This window comes from Myotis daubentonii, chromosome 16 (assembly GCF_963259705.1).
Source record: "Myotis daubentonii chromosome 16, mMyoDau2.1, whole genome shotgun sequence".
NCBI lineage: Eukaryota > Metazoa > Chordata > Mammalia > Chiroptera > Vespertilionidae > Myotis > Myotis daubentonii.
The window spans coordinates 25,268,919-25,290,566 of NC_081855.1; the positions used below are offsets into that span (position 1 = coordinate 25,268,919).

The window sequence follows — 21,648 nt, forward strand, 5'->3', positions numbered from 1 at the left end:
TAGAATGAAGTCCTCTTTTTTTTTATGTCCTTAGTACCTAGCACAGTACCTTATACAAAATAAATGTTTGCTAAACTGAACTTAAATGATGGAGAGTATCTTGTCTGCCTCAGATGATAAAGTGACAGGTCATATTAGCAGTGCCATATCTCTCTTTGTGTAGTGCTTGCACTGTGTTGCATAGAAAACTTAAGGTTAATAGTTTGGAAGTGATGCTCCTTGGCTGTAGAAGTTTGAGTTCTGTGATATGCTGATGTTCACCATATTTGACCTATGAAATGGCAGTTTCATATGGTTCAACCTAATATCTCTCTGGCATTCCTGCAGACTAACTGTTGGGAGTAGCACTGAACTGACTAGTTTAGTTTTTTTATTTTCAAGTTGCATCAGTTCCTAAAAATCACAACAAAACTCACACTGATTTTTGAGAGCTTCCGTGATAGGAAGTTGCAATTCTTTCTTTATCAAACAATGATGTCTTATCCCTGTACAGAGCTTTCCCCCAAATCCTGGCTCCCATCATCTTTAGCACTTCCATCTCCAATGTCAACATTTCCATCCAGCTTGGAGATACACCGCCCTTTGCCTTGGGATTCAATTCCATCTCTCTGGGTAAGGCTCTGGGATGTAAAAGGAACAAGACCTGTGCATTAGTGGAGCTGGACCCAATTGATGGCCACAGTGGCTCCACAGAATGCTTCTCTCCTGCCTTCTTTGTTTAGATTATCAGCATCTGCGGCCACAGAGTATCCATCAACGGGGCATCCTAACTGTGGACCACCTCTGCTGGCGGGTGGGCAGTGACTCTCACATTCAGCGGGCACCCCACCCACCCAATATGCATGTTTGGGGTGAGGCACTTGTCCTGGACTCTTTCACACTACAGGTAGGTGAACAGGGGCCCATGCAGTTTCCTCATCCTGCCCTGCTTTACAGCATGTAGAACCTTTTTGGCAGCAAACAATGCGTTAGGGCATTACAGAACTGTGTCTGCATGCTCCTAATGGAGTCCCTCTGCTGCTTTTCCAGGGTAGCTATAATCAGCCTCTCAGCCTGTCCAGCACCCAGTCGGATACCCTCTTTCTTGATTGTACCATCCGAGGACTGCAGGTAGAAACATCAGACACCTGTGCCCAGTGTCTCTCTCGGATCTTATCCTTTATGGGCCCACAATCTGGGAAGTCAGTCTCTAGAGAATCTTCCTTCGGGGAGTCTGTGTCATTACTGTGGAAGGTGGACTTGAAGGTGGAGGACATGAACTTGTTCACCCTTTCTGCCCTCGTTGGTAAGTAGGACAGGGAGTCTATACTAAAGTGGGTAGTTTATAACCTAAGCACATTATGCAGATTCAATCTGTTCCTTCTAATTGAATGAAGCTTATTATTTGGAATGTTTCTGAATTAGAGGATGAAATGCTGGAATTATGTTTCTTGGTATTTCTTAAGGGCTTATAAAAGGCAATTATTAAGCAAGATATGTAAGAAAAAGACAGCCTTGATGTCTGATCAAGAGAATGAGATGCATGTAGTGTTTGTTTATTTGTTTTCTTTTTTTTCTTGTGTGTTTAGTAACTGATGTATTTCTGGGCAATTTGTAGGAGTTAGGGAACTTCTTTGGCCTTGCCAGAAGTTTAGGCTGAGATGGGAAAGGGAAATTTTCCCTTAAACATGAGAAATGAAGTTAGGGAGGTGTGGGGAATAAAGACAACTAGAGTGAAGAGAATAAATAACAAAGGAGAGTGAGGACTGAAGTTGCCGTTTGAGAGCTGAGGATCCAGGCTGACGTGGTTTCTGGATGTTAGGTGCTTCAGAGGTCCGACTGGACACGCTGACTGTCCTGGGAAGTGCTGAAACCTCCACTGTGGGTGTCCAAGGGCTTGTGCTTGCCCTGGTGAAGTCCGTCACAGAGAAGATGCAGCCCTGTTGCAAGGCTCCTGATATCCCTGCACCAGTGCTCAGCCTCTCCATGCTCTCCATCACCTATCACAATAGCATCCGCTCTCTAGAGGTAATGCTTCGGGGGGGGGGGGGGGTTGAGTTACATTGGGTTTTCCTTAGAGTTAGAGCATTGCCCAGTCTTTGGAGTCATGTAAAACTCATCTGTGAGAAATACAGCACCTGGTGTTCTTTTTTCCTGGCTTGTTCTAAAGATTTTTAACTCTTCATTATAAAATTTAAAGTCTATGTAAAACTAGAGAGACTATGTGGACTTTCGTGTACTCATTCCCAGCTTCAATAATTAGCAGCTTATGACCAACTTATTTCATCTACACTTCCACCAATTGCTCCTGCCCTCTGGCTCTGGGATTATTTTGCAGCAGATACATAATATCCACTGTAAATATTTTGGTGCATAGCTCTGAAAAATAAGGGGCTTTTTAAGGATCATAATCTTGTGTCATGTTGCTGAAGTTCTCAGCTCATCCAAAGGCTGGAAGATGGAAGTGCTGGTAAGTTTTCAGAGGCTTTTCACTACCTTTCTCTCAGGCTGTTAGATGGACGCAGGACCCTCTTAGGAGGAGAGTGGGGTAGCTTCCTGTTTGTTAGACTTCAACTTCCTTTGGAAACTGAAGTGTTTCCTTTTCAGAGGCTGGAACTCAAAGGAATTTTTCTGTCCTGGAATTTAAATTTTCTCTGCCCACTTAGATATTCAGAACCAATTTTATTTTTCAAGCTGCTCCCTTCTTTGAGGCATACTTTCACATAAGTCAGTTTGCTGTATTGATTTGTGTGTTCGTTACTTTATATACTAGAATTTAGTAAAAATGTGCATGAAACATTTTCAAATTGATTGTTGCAGTGGTTATGATACATTGTGGCAGTTATTGAAAGATAACTTATGAGCAGAAACAAAAAGTCAGATGGTTTAATGAGTGTGTGCTGTATATACTGGATATACTTTGGTAGGTGCCAAATAATTAAAACACATGGCCTCTGTTCTCAGACAGCTTAGAATCCAGTTGAGGAGAACTTTAGTGTGAGTGCTCTTAAGTGCTCTTGGTGCTAAGAACATGGAAGGGACTAATTAATGTGGTTACTCAGGAAAGACTTCTAGGTGGAGATGGTTCTTGGGTCATATGTGCATGTATGATAACCCCTGTCATCTCTCCTGTTCTGGGACATGGTAATTGACAGATCCTTTTCTCTTGCTTCCTAAAGGTTCAGTGTGGTGCAGGGCTTACTTTACTCTGGAGCCCCCCAGATCACATGTACCTGTACCAGCATATCCTGGCCACCCTGCAGTGCCGAGACTTACTAAGAGCCACTCTCTTTCCTGAGACTGTTCCACCCCTGGCACCAGAGACTCCAGGGGCCACTTCTGAGCGAGAAGGCCAACCTCCCGAAACATCTCCCTCAAAACGGCTGCTAAACCTGACACTAGAGGTGAGCACGGCCAAGCTGACTGCTTTTGTAGCCGAGGACAAGTTCATTACCCTGGCTGCAGAAAGTGTGTCACTGAGCCGGCATGGGGGTTCACTTCAGGCTTACTGCCCAGAGCTGGCTGCTGGCTTTGATGGCAATAGCATTTTCAACTTCAAGGAGGTGGAGGTGCAGCTGCTACCTGAGCTAGAGGAGATGATCCTCCACCGGAACCCCTTGCCTGTGCTCCAGACCCTCCGGAACCGTGTTTGGCTCCTCTCCTTTGGCTCAGTTTCAGTGGAGTTTCCTTATCAGTATGATTTTTCTCAAACTCTGGATGAGGCTGTGGGAGTTCAGAAATGGCTTAAGGGGCTCCATCGAGGAGGAACTCACGCTCAGGCCTCTCCAGGCCCTGCCCCACTCCCACCTGATCTACTTTTGAAAGTTCAGCACTTCTCATGGGTTTTCCTGGATGACATTTTTGAGGTGAAACTTCGAGATAATTATGAACTGATGAAGGATGAAAGTAAGGAGAGTGCCAAAAGGTTGCAACTGCTGGATGCTAAAGTTGCTGCCCTTCGGAAACAGCATGGGGAGTTACTGCCAGCCCGCAAAATTGAGGAGCTCTATGCCTCTTTGGAACACAAAAACATTGAAATCTACATCCAGCGCTCCCGTCGTCTCTATGGCAACACACCCATGCGCCGGGCATTGCTCACTTGGAGCCTAGCAGGGCTAGAGCTGGTGGCTCTGGCAGATGCTTCCTTCCATGGGCCTGAACGTGTGATAGAGCAGGTTCGAGAGCTTGATCCAGGCAGCCCTTTTCCTGCTGAGGGAGTAGATCATGTTATTCAGTGGTGTCGTATGCTCAAGTGCAGTGTCAAGACTTTTCTGGGTAAGTCTTTATTTGCAGAGCCTGGTGTTTGCCCTTGGAGCTCCAAGGAGCATTTTGAGTGATTACAGAGAAGCTTGGTTATATTGGGAACTGTGGCTGTTTTTGGATGGGTGGAGTGGGATGGGTGTGGGCTCTTCATACCTTTCTTTGTTCCTGAACTTCACCCTGAAACTACTAGGCTAACTTAGGTAAAGGAACAACTAACTCAGTCATCTTTAGGGTTAGTATAGCTCTTAGATCTCAGTGTTATTCCTCTCACCATCTGTTCAGGGTCTCAATGCCCTTTTTCAGCTTTTTTGCCATCTACTAGGTTGTTTTTTTCTCAGTTGAATTTGTAAAATAGGTGGGTAAAAGTAGTGGCAGGGGGGAAAATGCCTGAGTATGCTGACACTGTCCCCTGACTAGCCAGTGTGTATCTTTCTTATAATAACAGTTCGGATAAGAGACTATCCCCGGTACCTGTTTGAGATCCGTGACTGGCGGCTGATAGGTCGACTTGTGGGCACTGAACAGAGTGGTCAGCCTTGCTCCCGTCGGCGTCAAATCCTGCACTTGGGACTACCATGGGGTAATGTGGTAGTAGAGAGGAACATGCCCCCACTCAAGTTCTACCACGACTTCCACTGTGAGTAGAGGAGGGCAGTTGGTTTGGGATGTTGTGATGGCTGGGGTAGAAGGTGCGCTGAGGCCCTTCTGCAGTGAAGGAAGAGGAAAGGGATGAAGTTGTGTAACAACCTGTATCCTTTGCCCCTCTATCCCAGCGGAAATCTTCCAGTACACAGTGGTATGGGGCCCATGCTGGGATCCAGCCTGGACACTGATTGGCCAGTCTGTGGACCTCTTGACGAAGCCCTCAGCAGACCCCAGCCCACCCTTGCCATGGTGGGACAAGAGCCGTCTTCTGTTCCATGGGGACTGGCACATGGATGTTGAACAGGCAAACCTACACCAGCTGGCTACTGAGGTGAGGGTTCAGATGAGTGGTTTTCTTATTAGGATGGTATGGTTGGGGCTTGTACAGCATTTTGGGGAAGAGAGAAAGGTACTGATTTGGGAGATGAGGGTGATATTTTTATCCATGTCTGATCCAAGTTTTTGGGGGTGGTTATAGGATCCATACAACACAACTGAGAATATGCACTGGGAGTGGAGCCACCTGTCGTTTCACTGGAAACCTGGTCAGTTTGTGTTCAAGGGTGACTTGGATGTCAACGTGAGGACAGCCTCTAAGTGAGTGGAGAGATGGTGGGGCTTTAATAGGACTCAGGGTGGAGGGAGTGGGGAAGAGCCAGGGGTCTACAAGTGACTGGGGCACTGAAGATTGGGATTATTGTGGGGCAGGTATGATGACTGCTGCTTTCTGCACCTGCCTGACCTCTGCATGACACTGGACCTTCAGTGGCTATGCCACGGGAACCCCCATGATCACCATGGCGTCACTCTTCGGGCCCCAGAATTTCTGCCTGAGGTGCCCTTGGGCCAGCTCCATGACTCCTACCGGGCCTTCCGCTCTGAGAACCTCAATCTCTCCATCAAGATGGATCTGACTCAGCACAGCGGGAGTGAGGCTTGGGTCTGGGACAATGGGGAGGAAGAGCTGGAAGGGTGGGCTTTGACACTGAGGACTTCAGCTCAGTCTTCTGGGAAGGGGATAGGGAAAGGGCAAGGGAGGATGGGGTTAGCACCTTTTTGAAGAGGGGTGCTGAAAGCAAAGAAGTTGGATCTTTGAAAAGAGGGTGTTTCCCTATCTGGTTTGGCTCAGTGGATAAAGTGTCGACCTACGGACTAAAGGGTCCTGGGTTCGATTCCAATCAAGGGCACATGCCCAGTTGGGGGCTCGATCCCCAGTAGGCACATGGATGTTGAACAGGCGATTATCTCTCATCATTAATGTTTCTGTTTCTCCCTCCCTCTCACTTGCTCTCTGAAATCAATAAAAATAAAAATAAAAGAGAGGGTGTTGAGGATATTTAGTGTCAGGTTGAGTGCTATTTGGGTTTTTAAACCTAGAACTTGAGCTAAGGAAGGATTTTACTTCATCTCTGTGTTTTAACTGTAGCTAGGAAATGTCTATCCTTTCCTTTGCAGCAATATCCCAGCCCCGAATTCTGCTATATAGTAGTACCCTGCGCTGGATGCAAAACTTCTGGGCAACTTGGACTAGTGTCACAAGGCCTATCTGTAGGGGAAAGCTCTTCAATAACCTGAAACCCGGCAAGAAGAAACTTGGCCAGCACTACAAGCAGCTTTCCTTTACTGCACTCTTTCCCCAGCTACAGGTCAGGCTCTGACATCCCTGCTGACATCTTCAGTTCTGTTCCCCTTTCGTTGTTTACTTGTTTTTTTCTTTCCTGGTCTCTTAATCCTCTCTCCAGTGCCGTTTCTTCATTCAGGGTTAAGTTCTCTTGTTACCAGGTGCATTATTGGGCCTCATTTGCTCAGCAGCGGGGTATCCAGATTGAGTGCAGTCAGGGTCATGTCTTCACTCGGGGAACTCAGCGGCTTATACCTCAAGGTAAGGTAAACAACCCCTTTGTTTCTCCTAGCCTATTCCTTGTCCTTTTTTGCTTTCTCAATTCCCTTCCCTTTCTCCCTTTCTGTCCCACACTATTCTTCTGTGCTGGTCTGCATGGACTCTGTATGCCTCCTTTCCTCAGCGGGCACAGTGATGCGGCGCCTCATCTCTGACTGGAGTGTGACCCAGATGGTTAGTGACTTAAGTCAGGTGACTGTTCATCTGATGGCCTCACCCACTGAAGAGAGTGCTGATCACTGCCTTGATCCCTTGGTAACAAAGACCCACCTACTGAGCCTGTCCTCCCTCACCTACCAACGGCATAGCAATCGCACAGCAGAGGAGGTACCGCCTGAAACAGTCTCTTTACTACCTTTATTTGTATCAGTACCTGTCTTAGTCTGCTCAGGCTACCATAACAAAATACCATAGATTGAGTGGCTAAAACAGTACTAATTTATTTCCCACAATTCTGGGAGCTGAGAAGATCAGGGTGCTAGCATGGTCAGGTTCTGGTGAAGGCTCTCCTTCTGGCTTGTCGATGGCTGCCTTCTCTCTGTGTCTTCACATGGCATAAAAAGAGTACAAGCTCTCTGATGTTTCAAGCTCTCTGGGCACAAATCCCATCATGAGGGCCTCACCCTCATGACCTAATCTAAACCTAATTACCTCCTATAGGCCCCATCTCCAAATACCATCACATTGGGGATTATGGTCTCAAAATGTAAATTTGGGGGTGGGGGGCGCAATTCAGTCTATAGCAATACATTTTAGACTAAGTCCCTGGTAGTGTTCCTAACTATATTCCAAGCCTATATGTCATTACTTTATCATACACTCACTTGAATCACCTGTATCAGCATCGCTCTTTTTGAAGATTACTTTCCTTTCTCTCCTTCTAAGGATAGTCTATTGCCCTTCAGGAACTAGAGTACAACATTCCCTAGCACTTTATTTGTTCCCCCAACCCCAAATTAAGGAAGGATTTTAAGTTGAAATTCTTTGAGTCATTTAAAATACAGTGGGTATATCTAATGTACATGCTAAAACCACTTAGGTTTTCTTTATCCAGGCCTCCCCCCCCCCCCCCCCCCCGCCTTATCTTTCTCCAGGGCCTTCTTATCTCCCCCAGAACAGGTTTTTTTATTCAACAAGATTGTTTCCTTATTTTTGCATTTGTGATCCAGGAGAAATGGTGGGGATTTCCATGCTACCCTGAGGTTCTCTTCCTGTTTCTTAGGAGCTCTCTACTCGAGTTGGGGACCCTGCCTTTCATACACACCAGCTGCACTTGGTAGATTTACGGGCTTCCTGGACAACCACTAATCGGGACATTGCCTTTGGTTTATATGATGGCTACAAAAAGGCAGCTGTACTCAAACGCAATCTCTCTACTGAAGCCCTGAAGGGGTTAAAGATTGATCCCCAGATGCCAGCCAAAAAGCCAAAGCAGTGTGTCCCAACCAGTGCTTCAGCTCCACCTCCTGTCAGCAGTCCCAGCTTTAGCGGACAGCCTGATAAGGGGTCATCAGGAGGTAAGATAGGACTCCATTGGGTTAGGTTTAGAACAAGCATGTCAAACTCATGGCCTGCAGGGCAAGCTGCAAGCCTCATTTATTTGGCCTGTGTTAGCCTTTAAGTTTGACATGCTTGGTAGAATATGTACATTGGCTTGGACAGGAGTTTGAAAAGCGCTAAATCATGGCTGGTTCCATCTAGGTGTAGAGATGAAACCATTATTTTTCCATATCAGGCCACCCTAGTCTTACATAGCATTGATATGGGGCATAAAAGGGTGTAGTCCTATGGCAAGGAGGAAGATCAGGAAGAAATGGTCGCTGAAACCGGTTTGGCTTGGTGGATAAAACGTCAGCCTGCGGACTGAAGGGTCTCAGGTTCGATTCTGGTCAGGGGCATGTGCCTTGGTTGTGGGCACATCCCCGGTGGGAGATGTGCAGGAGGCAGCTGATCAATGTTTCTCTCTCATCGATGTTTCTAGCTCTCTATCTCCCTCCCTTCCTCCCTGTAAAAAATCAATAAAATATATTAAAAAGAAATGGTAGGGCCAACACAGGATGAATAAGAGAAAGAAGCAAAGAATTAGAGAATTGTTTTGTGTTTTGATGAATTATTTTGTTCAGTCAATAAATATTTATAACAGGCACAGAGCACTGTGCTGGGTTCAGATATAGAATAGAATGATAGATATAGAATGAACAACAGTCTATGTTCCTTAACAAGTTGTCATATCTGGATGAGCTAAGATTAGTTCATTCATTCACTCAATCACTCATTTATTGATAGGTTCATTTTAGTTTTATTGAAGGTTTATAATATACTAGAGGCCTGGTGCACGAATTCGTGCACAGGTGGGGTCTCTTGGCCTGGCCGGCAATCAGGGCTGATAGAGCCGTCTCGCCCAGTCCCATTCAGGGCTGATCAAGGCTGGCTGAGGGAGGGACCACAGGAGGTTGGCTGTGGGAGCACACTGACCACCAGGGGGCAGCTCCTGAATTGTGCCCTCTGGTGATCAGTGCACATCATAGCAACTGGTTGTTTGGTCAACCAGTCATAAAGGTCGCTTAGGCTTTTATATATATAGATCAGACGTGACCCTAGACTTTAGGGATACAAAAATGGGAGGAATCTTAGAAACTAGTAGATATAGAGATATGCAAATTATTATTTCATTATGAAAATGCTTTGTAAGAATGTTCAAGAAGAAAGTATTTAAATCAACATAGGGAAGTCTAGAAAGCCTTCATGGTGAAGATGATAATGAAGATGGGTCTTTAAAAAATATATAGCCCTAACCGGTTTGGCTCAGTGGATAGAGTGTTGACTTGCGGACTCAAAGGTCCCAGGTTCAATTCCGGTCAAGGGCATGTACCTGGGTTGCGGGCACATCCCCAGTAGGGAGTGTGCAGGAGGCAGCTGATGGATGTTTCTCATCAATGCTTCTAACTCTCTATCCCTCTCCCTTCCTCTCTGTAAAAAATCAATAAGATATATTTAAAAATATATATGTGTGTGTGTGTATATATATTTTTATTGATTTCAGAGAGGAAGGGAGAGGGAGAGATAGGAACATCAAGGATGAGAGGAGAATCTTTGATCGGCTGCCTCCTGCATGCCCCCCCACTGGGGGTCAAGCCAGCAACCCAGTCATGTGCCCTGACCAGGAATTGAACCGTGACCTCCCGGTTCATAGGCCGACGCTCAACCCTTGAGCCACAATGGCTGGGCTTACTCATTTTTTAAGATCCATCTCAGGGGTTGAGCGTTGACCTATGACTTATGCAGGAGGCAGCCGATCAAAGATTCTCTCTCATCATTGATGTTTCTATCTCTCCCTCTCCCTTCCTCTCTGAAATCAATAAAAACATATTAAAAAAAAAAGATTAGTAAGAGTTTGACAGGTGAAGAAAGAGAGGGGCATTTTAGGGAGAGGGGATAACAAGTACAGACAGGTGCAAGTTCATGGTGAGTTTAAGAACAAGATGAAAAATGATAAATGCCACAAGACAGAAATTAAAGAATATGGAAGTTGTTCTTGAGTGGAGTGAAGGAGGGAATGCACTCAGGGAAGGTTTTATTGAGGAAATAACATTTGACCTGGACCTTGAAGGCTTAGTATGGTTTAAACATGTGGAATTGGGGAGGAGATGAGTATTCAAGACAGAGGGAATATCTATCTCTGTCTAGAATACAGAGAGTGGGGTTGGTAAAGCTTAGTGTGTTCAAAGGAGAGTGAACAGTCTATTTGGTTGGCATAGAGAGTAGCTAAAAGAGAGGAGTGAGAGAAGATGCTGGAAAGGAAAGCTGGAGGTAGATCATCAAAGCCATTTTATGCAAGGCTAAGGAGTTGTGGGTCCTTATTCAGTAGACAATGGTGAACTACTGAAGGTTTTTTAATAAAGACAAGTCATCATTAGAGTTTTACTTTTAGGAAGATAAACCTGGCAATGGTGCAGAGGAGGACTGGAGAGGAAGGAACTGGAGGTGGGGAGACAAATTAGGAAACTATTGTGGTGTCTCAACAAAAGGTAACAAGGGCCTGAACTAGGTAGAGGCCGTGGGAATGAAGATGAGGGGATGGAAATATAAGAGATTTGGAAACTGTTTGGGAAAAGGAGTTAAAAGAGGAGGAAAGCGAAAATGAAGCTAAACAGGTTTGGGAAGGTATAGAGTTGTTGATTTAGACATACTGAGTTTTTGGTGCAAGTAGTATATCAAAGTATTGTTTAGCAAACATGGAAATGAGCGTTTAAAAGTGTAGGGCTAGAGATAGAGACTTGGGAATTATAGGATAGAGCTAAGAGTTCATGCAAAGGAGATAATAATAGTTGCTTACTGTGTGGCAGGTACTCTGCAAGATACATTTCTATTTTCTATTAAATTCTCTCAACAACCTTATGAGATAGTTTCTGTTATTTTACAGACAAGGAAACTGAGAACACAGGTTAAAGCAAGCTGCTGAGGGTCGCAATCAAGTAACTGGAAGAGATGGGATCTTAAACAGAGGCAGATTAGTCTAATTCTGGAGACTGCTTTTAACCATAACACTGTCAGACAGACTCATTAGAAGAAAGTAAGAAAGGGACAGGAACATGCCAAGGATAGACCTTAGGAGATACTTATTTCTTTTTAAAAAAATATATATTTTATTGATTTTTTACAGAGAGGAAGGGAGAGGGATAGAGAGTTAGAAACATCAATGAGAGAGAAACATTGATCAGCTGCCTCCTGCACAACCCCCTACTGGGATGTGCCGCAACCCAGGTACATGCCCTTGACCGGAATCGAACCTGGGACCCTCAAGTCCTCAGGCTGACACTCTATCCACTGAGCCAAACCAGCCAGGGCGGAGATACTTATTTCTAAGACCTGGGGAAGGAGAGGCTAGACCACAATAGCACTGATGGCAAGAGAGTGGTTTCATGTGGAAAGGAGTGGTCGACAAACAGCATTTCAAATAATTTGGAATTAAAAATAAAGGAGCAAAACCGGGGGCTGTGGAGATCCTAATCTAGAGGTGGATATGCTTAAGAGAAAGAAATGCTACCAATTTACATAGTTTCTCTTGGGAATCTATTATTTTTATTAAAATTTAGGGGGAAATGAAATGATAACCCTTATTTTACCCTCAGGGGTCAAGGGGCAGAGTGGGGTGGGCTGGAGTTGCAGATTAGGGAGAATACGTTCTAGCCCTTGCCTAGCTAGAGAAATTGAAAGATCAGTTTGGATGTTATCCCTTTGAAACTGTGACTTTTCCTGCTTCCTATATCTCTGCCAGGTGCCTACATGTTGCAGAAGCTGATTGAAGAGACAGATAAGTTTGTAGTGTTCACAGAAGATGAGTCAGGTGTGAGTGACCAGTTGTGTGGCATTGCTGCCTGCCAGACGGATGATATATATAACCGAAACTGCCTAATTGAGCTGGTCAACTGCCAGGTATCATCTTTTTACCAGAGCACTTGGACACTGGGTTAGGTCATAATCATGTGTTCACCTTCCCCTACCTCTAAATAAGAATGGGTGAATAGAACTCCAAAAAAATTATTCCTTCCAGCAGGTATCAGGGATAATCACTCACTACAATATCTAAAAGCCAGTAGAGTTCACTCAGTAGGCCAGAATTAGACCCAGCTGCAGTTAATGGTACACACCTCTAACTAATCTCATCTTTCCTGGTGGCTCTGGTGCTATGACTCTGCTTCTGTCTCTGATATAGATGGTTCTTCGTGGAGCAGAGACAGAAGGTTGTGTCATTGTGTCTGCTGCTAAAGCCCAGCTGCTGCAGTGTCAACATCATCCAGCTTGGTATGGTGACACATTGAAGCAAAAGACATCCTGGACTTGCCTGCTGGATGGCATGCAGTACTTTGCCACCACTGAAAGCAGCCCCACTGAGCAGGATGGCCGACAGCTCTGGTTAGAGGTTAGTCAGCAGGCTGGGAAGGTCCATTACATCCCTTTTTCCATAATTGCCCCCTTCCAGCAGAATAATTACAAGAATCTTGACAGTACCTATTGCTACCAGCTTAGCAGAAGGATGATTACACCTTAATGTAGGAACTGTAGCTCTGGTCTGTGTCTGTGAATACACAGATTTTTATTTTTATTTTTTAAAATCTCATGCTGTTCTTTTCATTGCAAGAGAAATTCTCATTGCCCAGCACTAGAATAAAATGGGTTGGAACTGTTTTTACTTTTGAAAAGGTTATTGACCCCATTAATAATAGCACACTAATCAGCAGGTAGCTTGAAAACAGGCAGTAAGTCAGAATTTTATTTATTTTTTTTTTTAGATGTAGGAATTTATTAATTTATTTTTGTAGAGAGCAAGGGAGAGGGAGAGAGAGAGAGAGGGAAATATCAATGATGAAAGAGAATCACCAATAGGCTGCCTCCTGCACACCCCCTACTCGGGACTGAGCCTGCAACCCAGGCATATGCCCTTGACTGGATTCAAACCTGAGACCCTTCAGTCCGAAGGACGATGCTCTTTCACTGAGCCAAACTGGCTAGGGTGTAAGTCAGAATTTTAGATAAGCTCTCTGTCTTTTCTCTGATCACACTATTTAAAAATACATATATACTAGAGGCCCAATGCACAGATTCGTGCACTGGTGGGGTCCCTCCGCCAGGCCTGTGGCTCTCTGACACCCCCCGAGGGGGTCCCAGATTATGAGAGGGCACAGGCCAGGATGAGGATCCCCACTGGTGCACAACTGGGCTGGGGAGGGACTGCGGGAGAGCTCCAGGGTGTGTCCGGCCTATCTTGCCCTGTCCTGATCAGGGCCGATCGTTGGGGCCCAGGAGGGACTGCGGGAAGGTTCCAGGTGTGTCCGACCCATCTCGCCCAGTCCCAATCGGCTGAACCCCAGCAGCAAGCTAACCTATTGGTCGGAGCATCTGCCCCCTGGTGGTCAGTGCCCATTATAGCTACTGGTCGAACAGTAGAACGGTTGCTTAGGCTTTTATACATATAGACTAGAGGCCCGGTGCATGAAATTCATGCACAGGTGTCCCTAGGTCTGGCTGGTGATTGAAGCGTGAGCATCTGGCATGGAAGGGCAGGTACCAGCTGACCTCTGGGTTCTGGGCAGCACCTGGGCCCCTGGGCCCCCACGCACCCCCCCTTCATCTGAGTCATGGCGCCCGAGTCCCCACACAGAGATGTGGTGAGCACGGCCAGAAGCCACGGGTTGGGGCGCAGCATGGGCCTCTGGGCTACCCAACAGCGCCGCATGGAAGCTGGGCAGGCAGTGTGTTCTCTCCCTACCAGCCTCTCAGACTGGCTCCTCGTGAACCCATGGGGAGCCCAACCAACCGGCCCCTGCAGTCCCAGGGGCTGTGGTCTGGCTCACCCGGAAGAGGCTGTGCGGGTGTGGGGCAGGCTCCTCGTGGGCGCCCCGCACCTGAGTGTGGGGGCTTCCCCATCGAGAGAGCCCTGGCATCCCGGGGAAGGGTAGCAGGGGCAGTGAGAGCGAGCTCGGTGGACATCCTGCATTCTCATCGCACCTCAGTCCCTGTCACCTCCACCCCCAGGTAGCTGGCAAGAGGTTGCAGTCCCCTGCCCAGGTGCCATGGGAGGTTGGGTGAACAGGGCCTGCCGGCCGCTGGTCACTGGCCACTGGTCGCCATCTGCAGGGCAGTCGGTCGGGTCTGGGCCCCCTGCCTGGCTCCCTCAGTGCCTGGGAGCAGTGTGGCGGCCCTGCCCCCCGCCACTGCCACTGGTCACCATCTGTGGGGCAATTGGGGCCCCCCGCTTGCATCTGCCTTGGCCTGGCACCGCTCGTTCACCTGCTCCACCATCCCATCGTGGTGCCACTCTCATAGGTGCCCATCGGGGCCGGCAGCGCTTCCACTGCTGCCCACTGCCAGCGCCATGTGACCCCTGGTGGTCAGTGCACTGGCATAGAGAGCTGTCGAACTCTTGGTCGAGAGGACAATTTGCATATTAGGTTTTTATTATATAGGATGATAGTGCTCGCTTCAGCACATATACTAAAATTGGAATTAACATGGCCCCTGCGCAAGGATGACATGCAAATTCATGAAGTGTTCCATAAAGATGTATATATCAACCAATATATGTATTGGTTCATTGATTTTAGAGAGAGGAAGGAAGGGAAACATCGATTAGAACCATTGAATGGCTGCCTCTAGCACATCCTCTATTGGGGATTGAGCTCGCATGTGCTCTGACCAATGAATTGAACCATCTCAGTGCATGGGATGATGCTCAACCAACTGAGCCATACTGGCCAGGGCTCTCTGATCACTCTTTAAAAAAAAATTTTTTTTTAATTGATTTCTGCCGGGGTCCAACCCCAGCAGGTCCAGGGGTCCCCAAAGGCGTAGACGGAGTCGGCGAAGAAGGAATGACATGGAGACAGCGTTCAGTTGATCAGCAGCCTGGCCAGGATCTCTAGCCAGGATCTCCAGCCAAGTTCTGGTTAGGATCTCCAGCCAGGTTCTGCAGGTTCTCCAGCCAGGTCCAGTCACCAGGTTCTAGTCAGGTTCTCTTGCCAATTTCTGTAGTCAGGTTCAGTCCAGTATCTTTTGCCATGTTCTCTCGCTAGGTTCTGTCTCTAGGTTCTGTGGCCAGTTTCTGTTCAGGATCTTTTGCCATGTTCTCTCCAGCGAAGTTCTTCTGTCTCTAGTTTCTGTGTAGGTTCTGTCTCTCTTGATTCTGTCTTCTTACATCTGTATTTATACCAGTTGATTCCAATCCTATCAATCTCTATTCCAAAGGTTAGGGCGTTTCTTATCTCCATTCCAGGGAGTAAAGATTATGTAGCTTAAGCATGATTGTTCGTAGTTAAAGTGATTAATTACCCGCCTGGCACTTAGTTGAGGGGTTTTATTCCCTCCCTAACTTCAGGGGAAAATCCCTACCTGGGGAAACAACCTTTCTCAGAGAGGAGACCTTGGTTAAAACACATAGTGCCAAGAAGGTGAGCAAACATTTTAAGAACAGTATGCCATATATGCCAGGTCCTGTGAAACAGCAAAGGTGTACCAGCTCCCGGCAGATTTCATAAAGGAAAGTGGAGGGAGAAAGATAGAAACATCGATGATAAGAGAGAATCATTGATCGGCTGCCTCCTGCACGCCCCACACCAGGGATCTAGCCTGCAACTGGGGCATGTGCCCTAACCAGAAATCAAACACATGACCTCCTGGTTCATCGGTAGACACTCAACCACTGAGCCATGCCAGCCAGGCTCTGATCGCTCTATTTTTTAAAAAAATATATTTTATTGGTTTTTTACAGAGAGGAAAGGAGAGGGATAGAGAGTTAGAAACATCAATGAGAGAGAAACATCAATCAGCTGCCTCCTGCACACCCCCCACTGGGGATGCGCCCACAACCAAGGTACATGCCCTTGACCAGAATCGAACCTGGGACTCTTCAGTCCGAAGGCCGATGCTCTATCCACTGAGCCAGACTGGTTAGGGCTCTGATCACTCTTAATGAAGATGACTAAGTGGTTCTTTAAGCAAGGCAATAAGTTTGAATAGAAAGACTGCTTGTCTAGGAGTCTGATTATGAGAGTTCTAATGCCACCTTTGCCATAATAGTAGCCTTGAGCCCTTGAGCAAGTCACTTTTATTTGTAAAATGGAATTCTAATACTTCATCTTAACAAGATTGTTGAAGGATTAAATGAGAAAGTATTTTGAAAAATATAAAGCTTCATTCAGATGGAAAATAGTCTTAACTTTTTTGGTCAGTATGTCTGGGGAGGTACGTGTAAGATAATCTTTTTGTTAGATGTTGAGATTGTGAGCAGTGGCTGTAAATTTTCTTTTCAGCTTCTTGGTAAAATTTGTACTATAATTTCTAGGATATAATATTACTGGGAAATCTAATGGTTATGTGATATACCTAGTCAATATTCTGCATTGTCATTACCTATTTAACAGGAGTTAAGTGTTCATGATGTGCTGGGTGTGGTACACCCAGTGAGTTACTAGATCTAGCTATGTCTGATAAGGACCAATGTGATAACATCTTTTGCTATTCTATTCATTGGGGTTAAAGCTTATCCCTTCTTTCTCCTTGGCTACTGCTTCTTCCTCCAGTGACCTTAGGGCTTAATCCAGGAAACCTCTAGTATAATTATTATAAGAAGTAGTAAGGCCCTAAACAGTTTGGCTCAGTGGATAGAGCATTGGCCTGCGGACTGAAGGGTCCCAGGTTTGATTCTGGTCAAGGGCATATACCTTGGTTGCGGGCACATCCCCAGTAGGGAGTGTGCAGGAAGCAGCTGATCGATGTTTCTCTCTCATCGATATTTCTAATTCTCTCCCCCTCTCCCCTCCTCTCTGTAAAAAATCAATAAAATATATTTTTTTAAAAAAAGAAGTAGTAAGCATTTCATCAGATGTCAAGCCAAGTAAGGGTCAAGTTATTGATAATATGAGAGGACATGCCAATATATTTCAGCTGTAGTTCAGGCAAGCAGTGCTCTTTACCAGTAGTCTCAGAAGGTATGCACAGAAGGTGTTAACTATTCACACAGCATGAGCTATGCAAGCTCTACCAACCTGGCATTTTCTGAGCCCCTGCTGCTTTCAGATATGCCTTCTTTTGCAAGTGAACCCTTCTTTTTCCCCTCAGGATGTGATGTTAATATTAGATAGGAATGTCCTTGGCTTAGATGAGAGGGCCTTTGATTTTGCTTTTTCTATATAAATTTTTGTGTGACTTGACAGATCTGCTTATGGTCTATATCACTCATTCTGTTATTCAATTGACTTCAGCTAGGCAGAGAGTCAAAATAATTCAGTCCCTTTCCCCGATGGCAATAGTGTCAGCGTGGTTGGTCTGAAGACAGAAAACAGCAAGAACACAAAAACATGAATACCAAAGTGGGTGGGAAATTTAGGTTTTGATGAAAATTTTACTCATAACATGATTTGATTTTCCCCCCAACTTTTTAAGTTGTGATAAAACACACATTAACATAAAATTTATCCTCTTAACCATTTTTAAGTGCACAGTCAGTGGTATTAAATACATTCATGCCAGAACCGGTTTGGCTCAGTGGATAGAGCGTTGGCCTGTGGACTGAAAGGTCCCAGGTTCGATTCTGGTCAAGGGCATGTACCTGGGTTGCGGGCACATCCCCAGTAGGCAGCTGATTGATGTTTCTCTCTCATCGATGTTTCTAGCTCTCTATCTCTCTCCCTTCCTCTCTGTAAAAAATCAATAAAATATATTTAAAAATAAATAAATAAATAAATAAATAAATAAATAAATAAATAAATACATTCATGATGTTATACAACCATTACCACAATCCATCTTCATAACTCTGTCTTTTAAAACTGAATCCCTGTACCTATTGCCTGGCTGGAGTTGGTTGAGTGTTGTCCTGTGCACCAAAAGGTTGCCAGTTTGATTCCCTGTCGGGACACATAATCTGGGTTGTGGGTTTGATCCCTGATCAGGGCCCAAATGGAAGGCAGTCAATCAATGTTTCTCTCTCATGTCGATGTTTCTCCCCACCCTCCTTCCTCTCTCCAAGCATGTCCTCAGGTGAGGATTAAAACAACAAAACAAAAAACTATATCTGTTAATAACTCCTCACCTTCCCTTTTCCCCAGACCTTGGCAACCACCATTCTACCTTCTGTCTCTGATTTTAACTACTCTTTTTTCTTCTTATTGTTGAAAGTATTGCATATGCCCCCCCCCCCCAAGACCTCTTTGATTTTAACTACTCTTAAGTACCTCATGTAAGTGGAGTCATACAGTATTTCTCTGTGTGTGACTGGTTTATTTCACTTAGTATAATGTTCTCAAGGTTCACCCATGTTATAGCATGTGTCAGAATTTCCTTTTTAAGGATGAATAATGTTCAATTGTATGTAAATACAATATATTGCTTATTTATTCATCCACTGATAGACACTTGGGTTGCTTCCATCTTTTAGCTATTGTGAATAATGCTGCTATGGACATGAGTGTACAAGTATACCTTTGAGCCCTCCATGGTTAGAGCATCAGCCTGAACACTGAAGGGTCTTCGGTTTGATTCCTAGTCAAGCAAGGGCATGTACCTGGCATGCAGGTTCAATCCCTGGCCCTAGTTGGGGTGCATACGGGAGGCAGCCAATTGATGTTTCTCTCCCCCCGCTCTCTTCCACTCTCCTGAAAATCAGTGGAAAAAGTATCTTTGGGTGAGGATTAACAACAACAATAATATATACACTATATCTTCAATATCCTGCTTTCAGTTCTTTTGGGTATATTACTGGATCATATTGGAATTCTGTTTTTAATTTTTTGAGAACTTCCATACTGTTTTCCACAGTGGTTATACTATTACATTCCCACCAATGGTGCATAAGTGTTCTAATTTCTAGACAATCTTGCCAACACTTGTTATTTTTCTTTTCTTATTTTTATAATTAGCCATCCTAATGGGTGTGAGGTAGGACATGATTTTATTTTAACCTAGCTTGTTTTTCTGGCCTGAGGCCTGTGGGCCTGGCAAAATGTGCATGTAACTCAGAATTTGGATGGTTTGGGTCAAGAGAGAGACATATATGTCTTCTACACTGGGAGATCTTTCAAGTTACTCCAGGAAGTGGAAATCTAGATAGATAGTGTAACTACTTGTATCATGGAGATCTGTGACCCAGTTGGCCAGAACAAGGTACTGATTCCCAGGAGTTAAAGGTGCATGTATCTCTGTCTTCAGGTGAAGAATATCGAGGAGCACCGGCAACGTAGTCTGGACTCTGTGCAAGAGCTGATGGAGAGCGGGCAGGCAGTGGGAGGCATGGTTACCACCACCACAGGTCAGCTCTCCTCTCTTCCTCATCATATGGTTATATGATTGGGTGTAGATGTGCATCCCAAAGGATCCTGATTTCCTTACCTACTCTTAATGCTGTAGTAGGACCATTTTGTGTTAGGCTAGGTTGAAAGCAAGTGTCTGGAGTTCCCTAGACATCACACATAGCTAGCTGGGGGGCTCCTACAATACCTCTATTGAGAATGTCTTTCTCTTACTCTTTCCTACCTCTTCACAGATTGGAACCAACCAGCTGAGGCACAACAAGCCCAGCAAGTCCAGCGGATCATTTCACGCTGCAACTGTCGAATGTACTATATTAGTTACAGTCATGACATTGATCCTGAACTGGCAACTCAGATTAAGCCCCCTGAGGTTCATGAGAAACAGGAAAAGGAAGATCTCCTAAAGAAGCATGAAGGTATTCAGGGCTTGAAATGCTTTTAGGAGGGTACTAAGGAACTTATAAAAGCAGTTATTTGAGGTTTTGAGGCAGTGTGTTATTAAAAGTCCTACTCTGCACCGAACATTAACATTTCACTTTGCCCTACATTTCGTAAATTCTTCTGAGAATAACCTGTATTCTTGGAGGGAACTGTGAAGAATGGGTATTTGTTTATTTTGAAAGAAGCAAATATGTTTCTACCCATGAGCATTTCTCACCAAGCCCTTTCTATGGGGTTAACTAATAGGAGTGGTTCCAAATATAGTTTAGGACATGGGGTAGATATTTAAGGAGAAACTTGAGCCTCTTATTTAGCTGCTACCAATTACTTAGGGGCTGTGGATACCTTCACCCTTATCCATCATGAGCTGGAAATCTCCACCAATCCAGCTCAGTATGCCATGATCCTGGACATTGTCAACAACCTGCTGCTCCATGTAGAACCCAAACGGAAGGTAAGCATGGGCCCTTGTAGAAGGCCAGTTATCTTCACAGGAACCCTCGGACCTTGTGCTTTAGAATCCATTAAGAAAAGCCGTGAACACCCTAGCCGGTTTGGCTTAGTGGATTGAGCGTCGGCCTGTGGACTGAAGGGTCCCAGTTTTGATTCTGGTCAAGGGCACATGCCAGGTTGCAGGCTCAATCCCCAGTAGGGGGCGTGTAGGAGGCAGCCAATCAGTGATTCTATCATTGATGTTTCTCTCTCTCTCCCTCTCCCAAATCAATAAAAGTATATTTAAAAATAAAAAAGAAAGAAAGAAAAGCCATGTTTCAGACTGAAAAGGGGCCTTGTGGTTGGTATGTCATCTATTAGTCAATAGCAGCAGTTGAAGTTTCACTTATCTAGGAAAGGTCTGAGTGTCCCTGAGACTCATTGGAGCTTGTTTACTTGTTTTTCTTGATCAGTTCTCTACTCAGTCACTTAAATACCTCTAAGAACAGTAACTGCTCCCCACTTCCACCATCCCTACCCTGGGGGATTGGCTTATTGTGAAATCTTCTGCATTGGCCTACCCCTTACTCTTGCTACTGATAATGGTGATAGGTAAAGGGGAGCTTTCCAGAGGAGATCCTCATTTATTTTCATTTCTCTATTTCAATTTACTTCAAGATTTGTCTATTAGAAAATCTCATTCATTTCCCTTTCTATTCCTTTAGGAGCATAGTGAAAAGAAACAGAGGGTCAGGTTCCAGCTTGAGATTTCGAGCAATCCTGAGGAGCAGCGCAGCAGCATATTGCATTTGCAGGAGGCCGTGCGGCAGCATGTGGCCCAGATACGGCAGTTGGAAAAGCAGATGTATTCTATCATGAAGGTAATCACCTGGGCAGTCTAAGGACAGGGAGGCCTCCTAAGATGAGGGAGATCTCCTCTCAGTTTCTCCTGGCCTGGCTCCCTAGTCTTTGCAGGATGACAGCAAGAATGAGAACCTTCTTGACCTGAACCAAAAGCTTCAGTTGCAGCTCAACCAGGAGAAGGCCAATTTACAGCTTGAAAGTGAAGAGCTTAATATCCTCATCAGGTGAAACAGCATTCTTTTCTGCCTTTTTCCAGTTCCCCAGCTGGAGTCGATTTCTTTGCCCACATTCTGATAGTCTTTACATCTAGTGAGTATT

General features: G+C 45.2%; 1 protein-coding gene and 1 pseudogene across 5 annotated transcripts in view; both read left to right on the plus strand.

Annotated features, from left to right (window-relative positions):
- Positions 1–21,648, plus strand: part of BLTP2 (bridge-like lipid transfer protein family member 2) — a 31,347-nt gene that overhangs the window by 5,247 nt on the left and 4,452 nt on the right. For 2 of the 5 annotated variants that reach the window (XR_009449151.1, XM_059669364.1), the window contains exons 12-31: positions 494–612; positions 723–886; positions 1,030–1,285; positions 1,802–2,007; positions 3,159–4,254; positions 4,688–4,879; positions 5,016–5,218; positions 5,366–5,484; positions 5,596–5,816; positions 6,343–6,533; positions 6,670–6,769; positions 6,912–7,114; positions 8,010–8,304; positions 12,066–12,223; positions 12,504–12,710; positions 19,493–19,592; positions 19,827–20,009; positions 20,367–20,488; positions 21,192–21,347; positions 21,433–21,554. Coding sequence is in view for 3 of the 5 variants with exons in the window: in XM_059669364.1 (XP_059525347.1) it covers positions 494–612; positions 723–886; positions 1,030–1,285; positions 1,802–2,007; positions 3,159–4,254; positions 4,688–4,879; positions 5,016–5,218; positions 5,366–5,484; positions 5,596–5,816; positions 6,343–6,533; positions 6,670–6,769; positions 6,912–7,114; positions 8,010–8,304; positions 12,066–12,223; positions 12,504–12,710; positions 19,493–19,592; positions 19,827–20,009; positions 20,367–20,488; positions 21,192–21,347; positions 21,433–21,554 (4,413 nt within the window). In the remaining 2 variants the exon portion in view is untranslated. Of the gene's footprint in view, positions 1–493; positions 613–722; positions 887–1,029; positions 1,286–1,801; positions 2,008–2,068; positions 2,450–3,158; positions 4,255–4,687; positions 4,880–5,015; positions 5,219–5,365; positions 5,485–5,595; positions 5,817–6,342; positions 6,534–6,669; positions 6,770–6,911; positions 7,115–8,009; positions 8,305–12,065; positions 12,224–12,503; positions 12,711–19,492; positions 19,593–19,826; positions 20,010–20,366; positions 20,489–21,191; positions 21,348–21,432; positions 21,555–21,648 lie in introns of those variants that run through there. The other 3 variants (XM_059669365.1, XM_059669366.1, XR_009449153.1) reach the window with 3 other exon arrangements.
- On the plus strand, positions 14,762–14,851 carry LOC132219423 (U6 spliceosomal RNA; annotated as a pseudogene).